Source organism: Trachemys scripta, chromosome 2, assembly GCF_013100865.1.
Source record: "Trachemys scripta elegans isolate TJP31775 chromosome 2, CAS_Tse_1.0, whole genome shotgun sequence".
Taxonomy (NCBI): Eukaryota; Metazoa; Chordata; order Testudines; family Emydidae; genus Trachemys; species Trachemys scripta.
In genome coordinates this window covers 78,536,817-78,554,341 of record NC_048299.1, presented here as the reverse complement: position 1 = coordinate 78,554,341, position 17,525 = coordinate 78,536,817, and the positions used below count along the sequence as shown (strand labels likewise).

The following is a 17,525-nucleotide window of genomic DNA, read 5'->3' as shown; positions in this document are numbered from 1 at the left end:
TACCCAGGAAGGTTTGCAAATAAACAGAGCCATTTACAGGTCATTGATTCTGAAGCACCCTTAATGGTTTCCACTTAATATGTTTACATCAATAATACAAGTTTATATCTTATTTTCCTAGCTCCAGACATAGAAATAATACATGCAAACAAATAGGATGAACACACTCAGTAGATCATAAGCTTTGTAATGATACCTTACAAGAGACCTTTTGCATGAAACATATTCCAGTTACATCCTATTCACACTCATAAGTATATTTCCATAAAACATTATGAAGTGCAACGTCACACACATGATATTGGTGGAAATGGAGGGAAGAGCTGGCAGAAGTTACATAGGTGCCTCCAATTCAGGAATTGGACCATAACCTCTAACACAGATGTACTTCTAAATTCTTGGCTGTTTCTGAATGCCCAGATAGCATGGCAATGGCCAACTGCTCTTTTCCACCCATGCCAGATGAGAAAAGTGTGACTTTTCCCCCAATCTGTACCTTATTACAATTATCTACACCTTGTCACCTCAAGATTAGATTGCCATAATGCACTCTACATCAGGCCACATGTTGAGGCCATTTGGAAAATGAAGTTACTAATCAAGTAGCTACATTCTGTAGTAAGTGGAGTTTCATTCTGGAGTCTATGTTGGCTGCCAGTAGGTCTCTGCATGGAATTTAGTTCTAGATGCCGGTTAACTGAGATGTTACCTCCCTCCGTGTGGTACACTGCCATGAGTGAGATCAGCTGAAGTACTTAAGCAGAAGTTCCCTAGATATAGAAGTGGGAGCAGCTGGCAGGGTGTTCCCAAGGGGTCCTTAAATTTGGAATGTACTCTCCAATCCCCATTTCACCACAGCCAAGATTAGCCTGTTTGCTGGGCACACAGCATAGCCCATCATTTCCCCCCTCAAGCTTTTGGATGGAGTTTATTTTTTTATTCTCGTGTTTGTGGGCAGTATCAAAATGGGATGAGCAACTCCTTTATATTATATAATGTGTACAGTATATATAATTTGTGCAACTGGTGTCTAGAGCATTACATTTACAAACACCTCTTGCACAAGTCTTAAGAAATAAATTCAAATGGTGTTAAGGCAGTTAATGCCTTTGGAGATCTAGGAATAAGCTTGTCTACGAAATCCACAGGAGATTATCAAAGAAAGCTTCTAAAGGTTTCCCCAAGAGATGAAGCCTTCCTGCTGCACACAGTTTCTATCTAAGTGTTTAGGTAGCAAATGCCCAATTTTCCTTTTATTCCCTCAAGTGTTCCTTTAAGGAAGGACACACAAATTGCCTCCTATTGATCTGCTGCATAAGTTTAGGTTTTCTGCATACAGTTTTACGTTACATGTATCCCACAGACTTAGTGTGAGATCCGGACTACTGTTCCCACCCCTTTACACCACGTAAGAGGTCCGTAATGATGTAAAGGGGCCCAGAAGCCCCATTTCCCAACAAGGGAGAATTCCCTCAGTGCAGGAACTGAGGAAGACAGCTGTAAGGCTGCTTTCCAAGGACCCCCTCATAAGTCCTGGAGATGGGAATGTTCTGGGAGTGGGGATTGGGGCAGACCACAGCCTGTGGGAATGCTGAAATACTGGGCAGTCGAAGTAGGCTGCCGTAAACATAGGCCTTGTCTACACTTGAAAAGGTTTGCTGGTACTGTTACATCCAGTGTAGAGAAGCAGTTTATACCAAATGGAGTAATCTGTACTGGCAAAAGTACTAAAATAACTCCATCTACACTAGGGCTTTTGCTGGCATTGTTATGTCGGTCTGGGACCAACTTTTAACTATAGACCAAGCCTTAGAGAGGTCCTCGGGACTCCCCAAGTTATGCCAAGGATCTCTCCAGCCCCTGGAACAGACCAGGATTGGGAGGGCACAATGGTAGCTAAAACCACCTTAGTCCCTCCACTCTCTGCCCCTCCTGGAAGGTCTCAGTGCTAATTTTGCACTGAATTATACATTATCAGTCCCAAACAGAATCATTAGGGATATACAAGCTGCAATACAAGCTACACTGGACTTGTTAGAAAATGAAAAGATGCATCTTGGACTGCTCCAGTCCACAGAAGAAGTCTTCCTGGAGACATTCAAGATACCATGTGGGCAATGGCTTCTGCCTGTAAAAACTGTGAGTCATGCATGGACATGTGACTTGCCCAGGTGACTCCAGAACTCCATCTTGGAGCTGGACTTTGCATAGGAGAGAGGAGGGGGGTCTCCACCCACAAGAGAAAATCTATATAAGCCTGTGGGAGAGACCCCTCCATTTGGTCTTCAGCTGCCTAAAGAGAGAGCCTCTCTACCCCAAGGATATCTGAAAGAAACTGGAACAAAGGACAATAACCACAGGGGGTGAGAGTGATTGCTGAACCCAGACTAGAAGGAGATTAGTCCGTAAAAGGAAACTGACTGGTGAGGTTTTTATCTGTACTCAGTTGTATTACTGTATTAGACTTAGATTTGCATGTTTTATTTTATTTTACTTGGTAATTCACTTTGTTCTGTCTGTTGCTACTTGAAACCACTTAAATCCTACTTTCTGTATTTAATAAAATCACTTTTTATTTATTAATTAACCCAGAGTATGTATTAATACCTGGAGGGGGGGCAAACAGCTGTGCGTATTTCTCTATCAGGGCTATAGAGGGCGAACAATTTGAGTTTTCCCTGTATAAGCTTTATACAGGGTAAAATGGATTTATTTGGGTTTAGACCCCATTGGGAGTTGGGCATCTGAGTGTTAAAAATAAGAACACTTCTGTAAGCTGCTTTCAGTCAAGCCTATAGCTGTTAGGGGACGTGGTTCAGAGCTCGGTCTGGGTTTGCAGCAGGTTAGCGAGTGTGGCTCAAACCAGGCAGGGCACTGAAGTCCTAAGCTGACTGGGCAGGAAAGCAGGGGCAGAAGTAGTCTTGGCACATCAATTGGCAGCTCCCAAGAGGGTTTCTGTGATCCAGCCCGGCACAGTGGCAACAGTCTGTCCACCTCTAGACAAATATAGCTCCAAAAAACATTACATTTAGTAGTGTTTCCAAGGCATGCTGACTTTAATAAGACTGTACATGAAAAGAAAGAGTAGGTTTCTGCATTCTCTGATAAATTGAGTCATTGAGGAGGGGGGAAAAGCCTATTTCCTGGTAGTATTTTTTTCAAAATTTTATTATTTTACTTCGATCTGCCAAAAGAGTTGATGAATTTTGACACCAAAAGGACCACCCAACTCTAACATTCTTGCCCTCTTAGCGGACAGAGGCCTGACTACTAACTCATGTATACTAGTGTTGGTGGAGTTGAATTAGTAAAACAAAGCAGAATTTGGTTCCAAGGGTCCCAGCAAAGAGTCGTTCCTCAGGTTGTGAATCCAACATTTCATGTTGGAGACAAACTAAGGTAAAGTTGTTCAACTCTCTCTAGGATCAGGCAGTGTTTTGTTTTGTTTCTTTTTTTAAGGACACACCCACACCCGCCCACCCTTCTACTAAAAATCAAAAAGCAAGCCAAGTTGATGAAAGCCAGCCTTGATAAAGCACGTTTTCTGTTGTGTCTTAATTATTGCCTAGCTGTTATACTGCATGCATAAACTAATGTCATAGCTCTGGGGTAAAATCCACCTCTGCCCCCTTTGTTGTCTGTTCATCGGCATCCCTTTAGGTCTCGGGCCCCCAGTAGTCACCTCTTTATGGGTGGGAACCCACTTCCCCTTGTCTCCATATAGGGGATTTAGGCTGCAGTCCTCCTCTAATTCAAAGATACAGATAAAATTTATGGATACGTAAATTTATGAATATTCTCTGGGCCCATAGGGTCATAGTTCCATGCTCCCAAGGTCTCACATCTGTCACATCTTACACAACAAATACCTACAGGTTACGATAAATATGAAAATAGAGGAGTTTTCCAGTTTGGACAGCTTGCCTCCTTCTCCCATCTCCTTTTTCCCCCTGTCACACAGAAGAATCCCACACAATTTACAAGCTGTAAAATCCTACTTACTGCAGTGTGTTCTCCTGCACACAGCCACTTTCCTCCTAACACTGCTGTCAACAGTTTGAAACGGACTAGAGTTCCGAATTAGGTACCACTCATAAGAAAAGGAAGTATTAGAATATTTTTTGTAGCAACATCATCAAGCACTGGACTACTCCCATTGTAGAAAACTTGTTTGTTAATTCACAATGTGAGGGAAATGCTCTGTTGATGTTCTCATGTGAGGTCACACAAACTGAGTTTCTCTGCTGTGAGATACACACTGCCAAAAGCTGTCTATAAAGTTTAGAGTATTAATACACACTTTCATGAACCTTTCACAGCCCCCTTCTCCATTTTATCCTTCAAACTGTCTCCACATTATTGACACCTCCCAGACAGAAAAGGTTTTAGTAAAGAAAACACAATCTAGAAGTCAGGGGGAAAAAATAAGTATATTTCCTGGTGATATGTTACGAGGGAAAAAATTAAGATACATGAGTCATAGATTATTAGGCCAGAAAGACCATTGTGGTCATCCAGTCTGACCTCCTGCATAATACAGGCTGTAACACTTCCATGAATTATTTCCTGTCTGAACTAGAGCTATCTTTTAGAAAAAGATCCAACCTCGATTTTTTTTTTGAAGTAAACTATTCCCTAAACCCACCCTAATTTCTGAAGAGAAAAACTAAATATTCTAGACTGACAAAGCACTGGTGAGACCTCATTTGGAGTACTGTGTGCAGTTCTGGTCTCCCATGTTTAAAAAAGATGAACTCAAACTGGAACGGATACAGAGAAGGGCCACTAGGATGATCAGAGGAATGGAAAACCTGTCGTATGACTCGAGGAGCTCGGGTTGTTTAGCCTAACCAAAAGAAGGCTGAGGGGGGATATGATTGCTCTCTTTAACTATATCAGAGGAATAAATACCAGGGAGGGAGAGGAATTATTTCAGCTCAGTCCTAATGTGGACACGAGAACGAATGGATATAAACTGGCTGTGGGGAAGTTTAGGCTTGAAATTAGACAAAGGTTTCTAACCGTCTGAGGGGTGAAATATTGGAACAGCCTTCCGAGGGAAACGGTGGGGGCAAAGGACCTGTCTGATTTTAAGATTAAGCTAGATAAGTTTATGGAGGGAATGGTTTAATGGGATAACATGATTTTAGTCAAATGAACAGCGTGCCATCGCTGGTAAATAGTATCAATGGCCAATGAGGGTCTGGCTGGAGAATCTTGCCTGCATGCTCGGGGTTCTACTGGTCGCCATATTTGGGGTCGGGAAGGAATTTTCCTCCAGGTTAGATTGGCAGAGGCCCTGGAGGTTTTTCGCCTTCCTCCGCAGCATGGGGCGGGGGTCGCTAGCTGGAGGATTCTCTGCTACTTGAAGTCTCTAAACCACAGGATTTGGGGACTTCAACAGCAGAGTCAAGGGAAAGGGGTTGGGACGGCTTTGTGGCCTGCATCATGCGGGAGGTCAGACTAGATGATCATAATGGTCCCTTCTGACCTTAAAGTCTATGAGTCTATGAGTCTATGACTATAGTATGTAGCATGCACACACATATACACCAGTTATGCTCTTAGAAAGAAAGATCTCTATCAGGGAAGAAAGTGGTACATGAACACGTAATAACAGGGGAAAGAATAACATTCCAGATGTGGTGATTTTAAGGCAAAGAGGGGGAAATAAAAATACAAAGAAAAAGAATGTTCTATTCTACTTTCAGTGCCCAAGAACAGGCAAGAATTTCTAAAAGGTAAAGAATCCCTTTCCTCCTTGGTAACCCCCTTCTGGATTGAGGAGTCATTCCATATAACTACAGACTGTAAATCCAAAACTGAAGTTAATATTAAAGCTGGTCAGAAAGTGTTATTTTTGCTCCTCATGGAAAGTTTTGATTTTTTTTTTTTTAACTGAACTATTTCATCCAGAAACAGAAATATTTCAATTCAAAAATGCTGTAATGATGCCTCTGGGAAATTGTAGTTTGGGTGTGTCATGTTCCCATTCCCCTCCATAGGCTGAGCTCCCTGGCTGGACTACATCTCCTATGATACACCATGGACACCAAGCCCTGGCTGTGGTGCATCATGGGAGATGTAGTCCAATAGGCAGTACAGTCCATACAGAAGAATGAGAACATGAAGCAACCGAACTAACACTCCCATGAAGCCCTACTGTAGCATATCCAAATTGAAATATTTCAGTTTTTGGCATTCAGCTTTTACATCATTTAAAAAATAATCCACAAAAGGCAGACAATTTTCTTAAAATGTTGTTTAATCAAAAACCCAGTTTTCCCTCAAACTGTTTTGATGGAAAATTTTCAACCAGTCTGAGTAAATATACTTCGTACTATCTAGTGAAGGATCTCCAAGGAACATACAACCATTACTGATCTTCATTACACCCCTGTGAAGTAGATAACTATTATCATCCTCATTTTACAGACTGAGGAATACAGTGGTTCCATGAGTTGTCCAAGGTCATACCATCAGCGGCAGTCAAGAAAAAGAACCTATATTTCTTGACTTCCAGACCTGCACTCCAAGCACTAGACTATGCCTCTGTACAAACAAAAAACATATTTTGTGAAATCAAAAATAGACTAGCTGTCCTTTTCCCTACCTCACCCTCCAGTCTCTAATCTGCACAATTTTACTCTGGAATTTTGTTTGCTACCACTCTAAGACAATTGTATACTATGCACATGTTATTTTATATTATAATTTCAGAAAAGGCTTTTAGAATTCAAAGATCAAATTAAATTGGGGATAGAGGCAGCAACCAGAACTCCCATTTCAGATGATAAACCAGTTTTCTGTCTCAACGCTTGGTTCTGCTAATCACCAAACATACTTGGAGGACTCAATTCCCCATCTAAGTAGTCATTTACTCCTACATAAAATAGATGTAAAACAAAAGCAGCAGGGCGAATGAATGGTTAATTCTGATCTGGATGTTTTTACCCACACTGTACAGGCACATAAAGAGTATAAGGGAAGAGGAGGTGACAACAGAGGAAATATGAGATGTAGGTTAAGATGTAGTTGAGTGGGGTCTTGAAAGCAAAGACAAGAAGTTTAAATGTTATGTGGTGTGTAAGAGAGAACTAGAGGAAAGACACAAAGGGGGTGGTAGCAGAGCCAAATCAGTAGTGAGAGACAGTTTGAATATCTACATTTGTTTGTTCTCCCAGAAGGTTAACAGGGTGCCCTACACCTCAATGAAGATCTAGATCCACAGTGTCATGTGCCAAAAATATACCACGATTTTAAGGTTTATTAGCTACTGAGGTTATGAGAGGCCTTGGGGATGCTTGCATTTTCTCCCTTTTACAAAGAAAGAGCTCAGTTTCATATATGTTTCTTTTCTAAAGAAGGGGTACCCTATAGATATATTGCTTCATCATCCTTTGAAGAGACTTGGGAGTATAAAGTGACAAAGAGTCCTGTGGCACCTTATAGATTTACAGACATTAGTCTGCTTATGCTCCAATACGTCTGTTAGTCTATAAGGTGCCACAGGACTCTTTGTCGCTTTTTACAGATCCAGACTCACATGGCTACCCCTCTGACACTTGGGAGTATAGTTATAATTTGATACTTAGGGGCTATGCTCACAAATCCTTCCACACAGATGAAAAATATATCATTTGGAAATTTTAGACTAGACAGTTTAAAAGCTTAATCACAATGCTGTCTGGTTATTTAGTCAACATTTAGCTATGCTTACCTGGCGCAAAGCCATGATTATCCTGAATAATATGGCCTATCCCTCCTCAAGGTAGTGGAAGTACTGAATAGGCATGAATTTCAGGCCATACTGTACAGACACTGTGTTTTTTCCATATTCAAACTTTGCAATTATCAAGGCTGATAATACTAGAAGTAAGCTTCACAGCTTTTTTTAGGTTTAGATCATGCTGTATCTCTGCTCTGGCTACTCCAGTCCTACCAGCAGACAGTCTTTGAACATTTACAAAAATCGAGTCTGAATTTCTTCAGTGTTATAGGACAGAATTTAATAAAATTTGTAATGAGAGATAATTGGTGGTGCTGGGTAATATCAAGCATCCCAGTAATGCAATACAACTTTTGGGCACAAATCTGCAACCCTTACTTATGGTAACAGTTCCCTTTCCTTTCCCTCTGTCTGTTTGGAAGGCTTCAGTTAGACTTCTTGTGAGAATAAGGGTTGCAGGATCATATAATGTCTCTCTCCCTATACTTAAGAAATCAAGACATTTTCAGGTAAGATTTAAAAAAATGAGTTCTCCTTTCCATACATTATTGTTGAAATTACACCTCTACCCCGACATAATGTGACCCGATATAACACGAATTCAGATATAAGGCAGTAAAGCAGCGCTCCAGGGGGGCGGGGCTGTGCGCTCCGGCAGATCAAAGCAAGTTCAATATAACGCGGTTTCACCTATAATATGGTAAGATTTTTTGGCTTCCAAGGACAGCGTTATATCAAGGTAGAGGTGTATATCCCAAAATGCCAGAACACAATTTGAGGCATTTAAGGAACTTGTTCCTCTCAAAACTCAGAGTCATCCTAAATAGAAATATACCACGTTAATTCTGGCAGCTGAATGCCAATACTAGGGCACATCAAACTCTCATAGGGTTTATTAGTATTTACACACATCAGTGGAAATATATCTCCCATCGTGGGGTAGTACAAAGAAAGCTAAGAAAAGATAAGAACTGCATGCAGTTAAAGCTCTAAATTACAAAAGCTCTTTGAAAAGTGGAAGTATTAAAATACTTCTCATTTTAAAAAGTAGCATTGAGTTATATGTGGACAAATTACCTCAGATTTAGAATATCTGAAAGAGCTTTTAAGAGAGAAGCATCGTGGGCTACAGCTCAAGTTTATGCTGAAATAAATTTGTTAGTCTCTAAGGTGCCACAAGTACTCCTGTTCTTTTTGCGGATACAGACTAACACGGCTGCTACTCTGAAACATGAAAGTTTATGGGATTCTAGATATGAAGGCAACATTTTAAAATTAAGATACTATGCAGTTATTCAATTACGAACATAGTTTTAAAGTATTCCAAGCTAAAACTAACTTTACTCTTATTTTACGCCACTGTGTCTACAATTTTCACTGTATCTTGACTGAGGTTTAAAGCCTACAGCTTTTCTCAGCTCACTGCAACACATTAGCACAGCCACACGAAATAAGGGCAAAGCAGGGAGCAACCATCTTTGGCAAACAAATTACTGGCGTATGTCATTAGCGTCTAAATGAGATCTTAATGTATTATTTTAAAAATGAGCATGCAATGAATAGCTTTTCTGTCCGCATGAAACACACACAAAAGAGTCAGATTTCAACAGGATGGACAATTTCATCAAGGCACCAAGAACTGCTCCCTTTTAAAAAGTTGGATCTACCTCTTAGCCACAAAAAAAAAAAAAAAACATTTGCAAAAGGATATACAAATAAAAGCAACTCGTGACTCTCCTTTCAAAACACTGTTGTAAATTATGTCCAAGAAGGCCAGACCGAAACTGAGCCGTCTTTCCTCCACTGGAGTGTTAAGAAAGAATAGACTCTGGAGAGGGAAAAGCAAGAACCTAGGGGTGGGGGCTACATTCATGCCTGGTGTAAGCCCATCCCCGCACCCATCAGTGATGACTGATGGCTCTTTAGAATAGTTACAAGGCCAAGTGGCAAGCTGGGAGCAGCACTCTCTTTTATTGGACCAACTTTAGTTGGCGAGAGACAAGCTTTGGAGCCACACAGAGCTCTGGGAAACGCGTCTCTCCCACCGCCAGAAGTTGGTCCAGTAAAAGATATTCACTCCCTCCCGCACCATGTCTCTCTAGCAGCCTGGGACCCACAGCACGGCCAGCAGCCAGGCGGACAGACGGCTCGAAACTCTTCAGGCCGGTGAGAAAAGGCTTGTGGAGAGCCCCAGGCTGAAGCCCCGAGGCGCCCTGAATTCAACCCAGCCCCGCTCCCGGGCACAGCTCACGGCGGGGCTCGCTGAGCTCCCGCGCTCTGCAGCGGTGCCTGCGCCAAGGGCTCGCTGCACCCCGCGCCCCAGCCCGCCAGGGAGGCTGCCCTGTAACTTCCCACCCCAGCCCTGGCCCCGCACAGCCACCACGCGGCATCCCTCGCCGCTTACCTGCCAGCTGCAGGAGCTGAGCCGCGGCCAGGAGGAGCCCGGCCGCCAGCGCCACGGACCGGCCACCCGCCATCTCCCAGCATCAGCAGCCCCAGGCGGGCACGGGCGCGGGTGGGGGGGCTCCCTGCTGCCACGGGCGCCCTCTGCTTCCTGCTCCGCCCTGTACCTGCGAGACAGCAGCTAGCCCCAGCTCCGCCCCGCGGGCTCCAGGTGAAACTCCGCCTCTTCCGCCTTGGTTGGGGAGAAGCCGCCGCTGACAAGCTGGTAGCCGGCACTGCGGTAGTCATTAGTCACTGTTCCGTCCCTGGCTCCACGCGCCGCCCTGCCCAGCACTGGAGGGCAGCCACCTCTGGGGTGGGGGGGCGGCAGCTGTTGGACAGCGCACAGCCACTGCACCCCCTACTATAGGGCGGCAAGAGGGGAAGCATGAAAAGATGGAAGGAGGGGGGTTAGTTTGGCGGAAGAGAGTTACCCCGGCTGGAACTGGGCCAGGGGTAAGGCTCCCCATTTGAATGACAGCTGCCACTGGATACCTCAGGACATCGCTGAAATCTGGGCAGCACCTTGGACTCCCCCCACTTTGAGGTGCCCCCCTGAAAGTCTCCCTCCATGGAGACTTGCCTTCTGCCCTCTCCCCGTGCATTGTAAATCTGTGTTCTAGGGATAGGAGAAGGGCATCACACTGAAGTTTAGCCCAGGGTGCAGATTGTCTTGAACAGCCTCTGTATGTTAGTAATTGTTCTTGGCACTTATCTATCCCTTTTCATTTTCGAATGATTTGCAAACATTAATTAATTAATCTTCATGGCACCCCGTTAGAAGTAGCTAAGCATTACCCCCATTTGATAGATGGGGGACCGAGGCACAGAGTTTTAGATACTTGCCCAATGCTGCCTGGCTAGCCATTGCAGAACCAAGACGACTTGCTGGCTCCCCTAGACCTGTGCTCAGACTTACTAGAAGTTACATGCCTTTTGCCCAGAGGACTGTATACTGTAAGAGCCTTAAGATCATCTCAAAGTTCTTTGGAGTTCCTGATGAATTCTGGAGGGTCATTGGGCTGATGTGCTAGTATCTAGCCTTGTTTTTATTTGTCTGACATTTAAATGGGAAGCTTTGAGTATTGCTTTGCTCCTTTAAATCTATCAGTTTTGCAAATTTACCTTTTAATATTCCCTGAATAATGAGGGAAGATGAATTAAGCTGCCTAAAAGATTTGAAATGTGAAAGCTCCATAAAAGATGTCATGTTTAGGGTGGGGAAAGGGGGCTGTATCTAGAAGTGATGGGATGAAACTGAAAACAGATAATATAGGTGGAACATCAAGAACAATTACCTCATTGTGAGATGTACTAGACTGTACTGTATAGTGGTTTCTTAAGGGAACAAGTGAAAACACCATTGCTTGAGTCATATAAATCTGGAATCTGAAAAGCACTGAAGAATATACTATAAGGAATAATCCTCTACTGTTAGGAGACAGCAATTAGAGATGGAAAAACCCATGATTCTGTGAAATTAATGAATTGCACTTTTTTCCAAAGTTGATGCAAAAGGGATCAATCCTGCTGCTATTGATGTCAGTGGCAAAAAGTCCATTAACGTGCAATAGAGCTGGATCAGGCCCATGATAAATAAAAATTCATAGAAGAAAACTCATATGTATATGTGTATACATTTTTCATGTACTCCCTCAGTCCATTGTGTATTACAGTGGCAAATTTACAAAACAAATCTAAATTGTATTCAAAGTAAGAGATTAAGCAGACAAGAGAGGGAGGAATTGGAGGCCAAGAGTTTCAAAAATTGGGCTTCAAAAATATTTTCTGGAGTTGGGATCCTTAGTTTCTCTGTGGGCACCTCTGAATGGCAGCCCTTTTTTAAAATCAGCCTCTTATTTAGGATAAACCTTGATTAGCTCAATGAGTACATGCAAAGCCCTAGCTTGCCCTTGTTGAGGGGTCAGCACTGGTGCAACTATTCTGATTGCTGGTGTCAAAGTTAGACTCAGGACTCATAGTTTGTCAGACCACTCTGATTTATTAGCACAGCGCTGTGCTAATACATTCGGATAATGTGAGCCCCCATGCAAGATTCAAACAGTCTTATTTATACAGATAAAAGGGTGCGAACTAAACAAAGGGACAGAGAGAGCAAAATTGTAAAATTTGCATGGGGCACAATATGCATATCCTGCTTCCTTATTAACTCTTATTGATCTAAGGCTAATGCTTCACCAATTGCCCTTAAGGGGGGGCAATTCATTAAGCAGTTAATGTCTGCTTTCCTGCCCCCGGCTTGCAGCATTTCTCATTTCTACTTAAAGGTACATATAGCATTCTTTAATTCATTCTATTTCTTTAATATAATTCATTTCATTTTCATACTGGCCACTGTTGCTGAATTGGAGCTATTCCTGAGGAAGGGCAAGGCCCTACTGTGGCAGTCAGTTGGTTCTTCCCAAAGCTTACCGAAATGCTGAGTTCAGTTTACAGTTAGATTATCCAGTCAGCATTGTGGTCAGCTTAATTATTTCATCTTATTATTTTTTTTAATGAAGAAATAAGAAAAAAGGCAGGGGAGAAGAAACGGAAAACGAGTTTTTTTTGCACAATGTATTCTATTAATGTCACCAGTATACCATGTCAGTGCAGAGTTTAGGGGAAGCACTCGTCATCAATGATTGACTAACACTTGGATGTGATCCATCAGACTTTCAAGCTGCTGCTTGCTAGCCTCTGCAGAAGAACCTCTCCCTTTTACGTGTCCTGTTACAGGGCTTTGCTGGGAAATACAGCCATTACTTTAGCTTGAGAATGCCTGGCTGAAAGGGTGAACATTCTTGTGATTTTTGTTTGTTTAAGGAACTTTAAGGAAGATACTTTCTGAAAAGAAGCCTTAGAATTGGAGATGATAGGGCCAAATGTGTCTCTCAGGATCTCTGCTTGACTTCAGTGCAGTTGTATGTGTATAACTGAGAGCAGAATTTGTCCCTGTCTACTTTTCCTAATGCAATTGACAGATCATTCCCTAAATTCACAATAACTACAATACATTTGACACAACAACCCACATGTTTATTTACTGCATTAGCCAGACCTAGGAAGAAGAAATGGTGTTGATTCTTTTGTTTATCTCCAGTGAATTCTTGTAGAATACTGATTTTCAAACTGTGGTCATGAAGAGCAGGCAGGTCACATAACACTGGCTCCTCCTACTTGCTTCTGGTCTAAACTAAGAACTAGAGCTGACTGGAGGATGGCAGTTCTGTTTCGCTGCAACGTTCAAGGTTTTGTTCCATCCTGGTAGACAACCTAAACCTCTAGAGCGTTTTCATTAAAACAGAATTGGGTCAAAATATCTGCTTTTGGAACAAAACCTGAGTTTTTGATTTGGGAAGGTGTGTGTGTGTGTGGTGGTGTGAGGATGCTGTCTGGGATGTGAGAAACCCAGATTCAAGTCTTTGCTCTGCCTGATTCAGAGCAGAGTTTTTCATCCCTGATCATGCTGAATCAGTGAAGAGGAGCCATGACGCTCAAAACCCTGGGAGCCCTAGGTAAGCTGGGAACCTCAGAGCTTGGAAGTTGGGGCTTTCAGGCTCCCAATTCCATGGCAGGGAGCTTGGAAGTGCCCCAACTCAAGAAGGGGTTCTTAGGGCTTCCAAGGCTTCATGCTTGGAGCCAGAAGCTAAGCCCCAGCTAGAACTAGAGCTTTCAGGCCCCATGCCATCGGAAGCTTCCAGGGTCCATCGCTCTATGCCAGTCCCACCATGTGGACTAGAAGCCAGGACCCCAGGGAAGTCCATGTGGCAGTCCCCCTGGATTATAATAATAATTAATGGAGATATCCCATCTCCTAGAACTGGAAGGGACCTTGAAAGGTCATCGAGTCCAGCCCCCTGCCTTCACTAGCAGGACCAAGTACTGATTTTGCCCCAGATTCCCAAGTGGCCCTCTCAAGGATTGAACTCACAACCCTGCGTTTAGCAGGCCAATGCTCAAACCACTGAGCTATCCCTCCCCCCAACTCTAAGGTAGATCATGTGGTGGGAGTGCCCCAGAGCTGTAGACCTTAGAAACTCTGGGGTCTCTGGCCCCAAAGCAGTCCACATAGCAGGGTTACCCTGGAAGCCTGGGCTCCCCAGCAGCCCACCAGACAAGCTGGTAGGAAGCCAGGATGGTTAATTAGAAGATCATCAAAACCAGTACTTTTTCACACAACATTTAGGTTTTGATGAATCAGCAGTTTCCAGTGAAAATCTGTTTTGTTGGGAAATTCTCAAACAGCTGTTTTCTCTCATCTGGGCTGCAAGACTGAAGGAAGGAGTGTTGCAAGAAGCCAGAGGGTTGGCTATAGCTATACTGTGCCCCACCTTTACAGATCACTGTCCAGCAAGAGACTCATCCTTTATACCCCCTTGTGGCTGATCAGTGGCCATAAAAATACAGCTGAGTCAGTAACTTTGTTGCCGTCAGCTGCCAACTTATCATTTCCCTCCATGACCCCTCATGGAGATGCATTTTTCAGAGCTTGCAATGTCAGCTAATGCTTCTGTAATATAATATTCCAAAACTTTTCCTGCAGTTCATCTGCTGTGCTTTATGGGGAGCATACCATTTGGGGCAGCTCCTTCCCTCATCCTTTCTTCACACTACATAGTTCTGAGGAAGAGAGAAAGGCAGCTTTTTCGAGAGGTAATAGAAATATTGAAAAATGATAAATGGAGTTAAAAAAAAAAACCATAAATCAAGAATTTTTGAGAGGGTAAAAAATTTCTTTCAACTTTTTTACCACCATAAAAAAATGCAAGACAAGCAAACAAGCCCAATAATGAACCAATGGTTCCTGCCAACTGAGATATTCCATTTCCATCTTTTTTCATTTATAATGAGAATCATTAAAGCAATAACTATATGTACGTAGGCCTACTCCCACGGTCTCTGGGGAGAAAATTCTGCTAATAAAATATGCTACTAAACCACTGGTGAGAGAGTCACAATTACATTTTCTCATTGCCCTAATGAGAAAAAATTCATTTGATTCATTTTCAAGCCAGTAGTTATCACAGTGCTCTTAACCCAGCTAGATAAACAAACAAAAACAAGCTTAAAGAGACACGGAGAGTATTTAATGAATCTTTCTGTGAGAAAAATTAGAGAACCTGGGGAGTCCAGTCTAAGGGTATGTCTACACTGGCAGAGTTACAGCGCCAGCAGTTACAGCGCTGCTCAGGGAGCGCTGAAGGGAAACCGCTGTTGTGAGTTCACACTGTCAGCTGCCTGCGCAATAATGTGTTCACACTTGCGGCACTTGTAGTGGTATTTGGAGCGGTGCACTCTCGGCAGCTATCCCACAGAGCATCTCTTCCTCTTCTGCCGCTAAGAGTTGTGGGAAGGTGGAGGGGGTCGCGGGGCATCCAGGGTTCTGTCCCAATGCCCTGTGATGCATTGCTTCGCATCCCAGCAATCCCTGTGCTTCCGTCCACATTTGGCGCCATCTTTCAACGGTTTGTGTACTGCGCGCTCTGCCTCTTCGGTCTGCAGGAATGGATCCCGAACTGTTGACCAATATGCTGCTCACTCTGACTAACACATCACGAGTACAGTGGAATTATTCCTTAAACTACAAAGGCAAGAGGAGTGCGACATTGATCTTGTCACGCGTACTAGCTACGACACGAGACTGCTTGTGGCATTCATGGAGGTGTTGATCACAGTTGAATGCCGCGTTTGGGCTCGGGGAAACAAGCACTGAGTGGTGGGATCACATCATGATGCACATCTGGGATGACGAGCACTGGCTGCAGAACTTTTGGATGAGGAAAGCCACATTCATGAGACTATGTAATGAGCTCGCCTCAGCTCTGCGGTGCAAGGACACAAGAATGAGAGCTGCCCTGCCATTGGAGAAGCGCATGGCGATTGCACTATGGAAGCTGGCTACTCCAGACTGCTACTGATCGATCGCTAACCAGTTTGGAGTGGGAAAGACGACCGTCGAACTCGTGTTGACAGAAGTGTGCAGGGCCACTCATCGCATCCTGCTCCGAAAGACCATGACTCTGGGCAACATGCATGACATTGTGGATGGCTTTGCACAAATGGGCTTCCCTAACTGTGAAGGGGTGATAGATGGCATGCATATTCCAATTCTGGCACCAGACCACCTAGCTACCGAGTACATTAATCAGAAGGGGTATTTCTCTATGGTTCTCCAGGCGCTTGTGGATCACTGTGGGCATTTCACGGACATTAATGCAGGCTGGTCTGGTCTCGGACCAGAAGATCACCATAGGGGAAGTCAAAATGTCCATTGTGATCCTGGGAGACCCTGCCTCCCCCTTAATGCCGTGGCTTATGAAGCCATACATGGGGCACCTTGACAGCAGCAAGGAGCAGTTCAACAACAGGCTGAACAAGTGCAGAATGACTGTTGAGTATGCTCTTGGCAGTTTAAAGGCCCACTGGCACTGCCTATACCGGAAGCTGGACCTGGCCGATGACAATATTCCTATGCTTTTAGCTGTGTGCTGTAGACTCTATAATATTTGTGAGTGGAAGGGTGAAAGCTTCACTCAGGGCTGGACCACTTTACTCAGGGCTCAGCACCTGGAGGCTGAATTTGAACAGCCAGAGACCAGGGCTATTACAGGGGCGCAGTGTGGGGCCATAAGGATCAGGGATGCCTTGAGGCAGCAATTTGAAGCTGAAAGCCACTAATATTTGTTGCTATGCTCAGGAGTGCAGTGCTTGTAATGCTAGGAGATTATTGTGATTGGGGCAGACGATGCAATATGAAGGTTTAATATGCCTGTTGCTTTGCAGGGCTCTGTTTGCTTTCAGTCAATAGAATAAAGATTGTTTTCAAACCAACACAATTCTTTTATTAAAAAACAACAACTGGAGGAGAGAGACAAACAAAAACACATCTGCACTGAGGGGGATGGGGGAAGGGAAGGTCCCAGGAGGAGGTGGGGTCCTGGGACGGTTAAAGATTTGTGTATGTCCAGGGATCATATCCAACCTTCCCCTTTGGAGTACAGTGCAGCAGGTACTGTACTTCAACAGGGCTAAACTGTAGAGGGACAGGTGTTGAGTGCAGTGGGTAGTGGGAGTCCACAGTGCTGGACTGTGACGGGGGAGGAGTGGAATGCTGCGGGTACAGACTGGAACCAGGAGGTTGATAACAGTGTTGGCGGTGTCTGGGGGGGCACATGGAAAAGAGTTTTGCAACAACGTCTGCAGGGGAGAGCGGGAGTGGAGCTGCTCGGTTTGCAGTGCTAGTATCACCTGAAGCATATCTGCTTGGCACTCCATAACATTTAAGAGCCGCTCCGTGGCTTCATTCTGGCATGCCACGTTCTCCTTTTGGCCTGTTTTTCAGCCACAGAAT

The 17,525-nt window shown here is 43.9% G+C and overlaps 1 protein-coding gene across 1 annotated transcript in view; it reads right to left on the bottom strand.

The window, feature by feature from the left end:
* CDCP1 (CUB domain containing protein 1) overlaps window positions 1-10,319 on the bottom strand; it is a 50,527-nt gene extending 40,208 nt beyond the window's left edge. The window contains exon 1 of the mRNA XM_034760976.1: window positions 10,134-10,319. Within this exon, the coding sequence (XP_034616867.1) occupies window positions 10,134-10,206 (73 nt within the window). The 5' untranslated portion in view covers window positions 10,207-10,319. The remainder of the gene's footprint in view (window positions 1-10,133) is intronic.
* Between the last annotated feature and the right edge of the window lie 7,206 nt (window positions 10,320-17,525).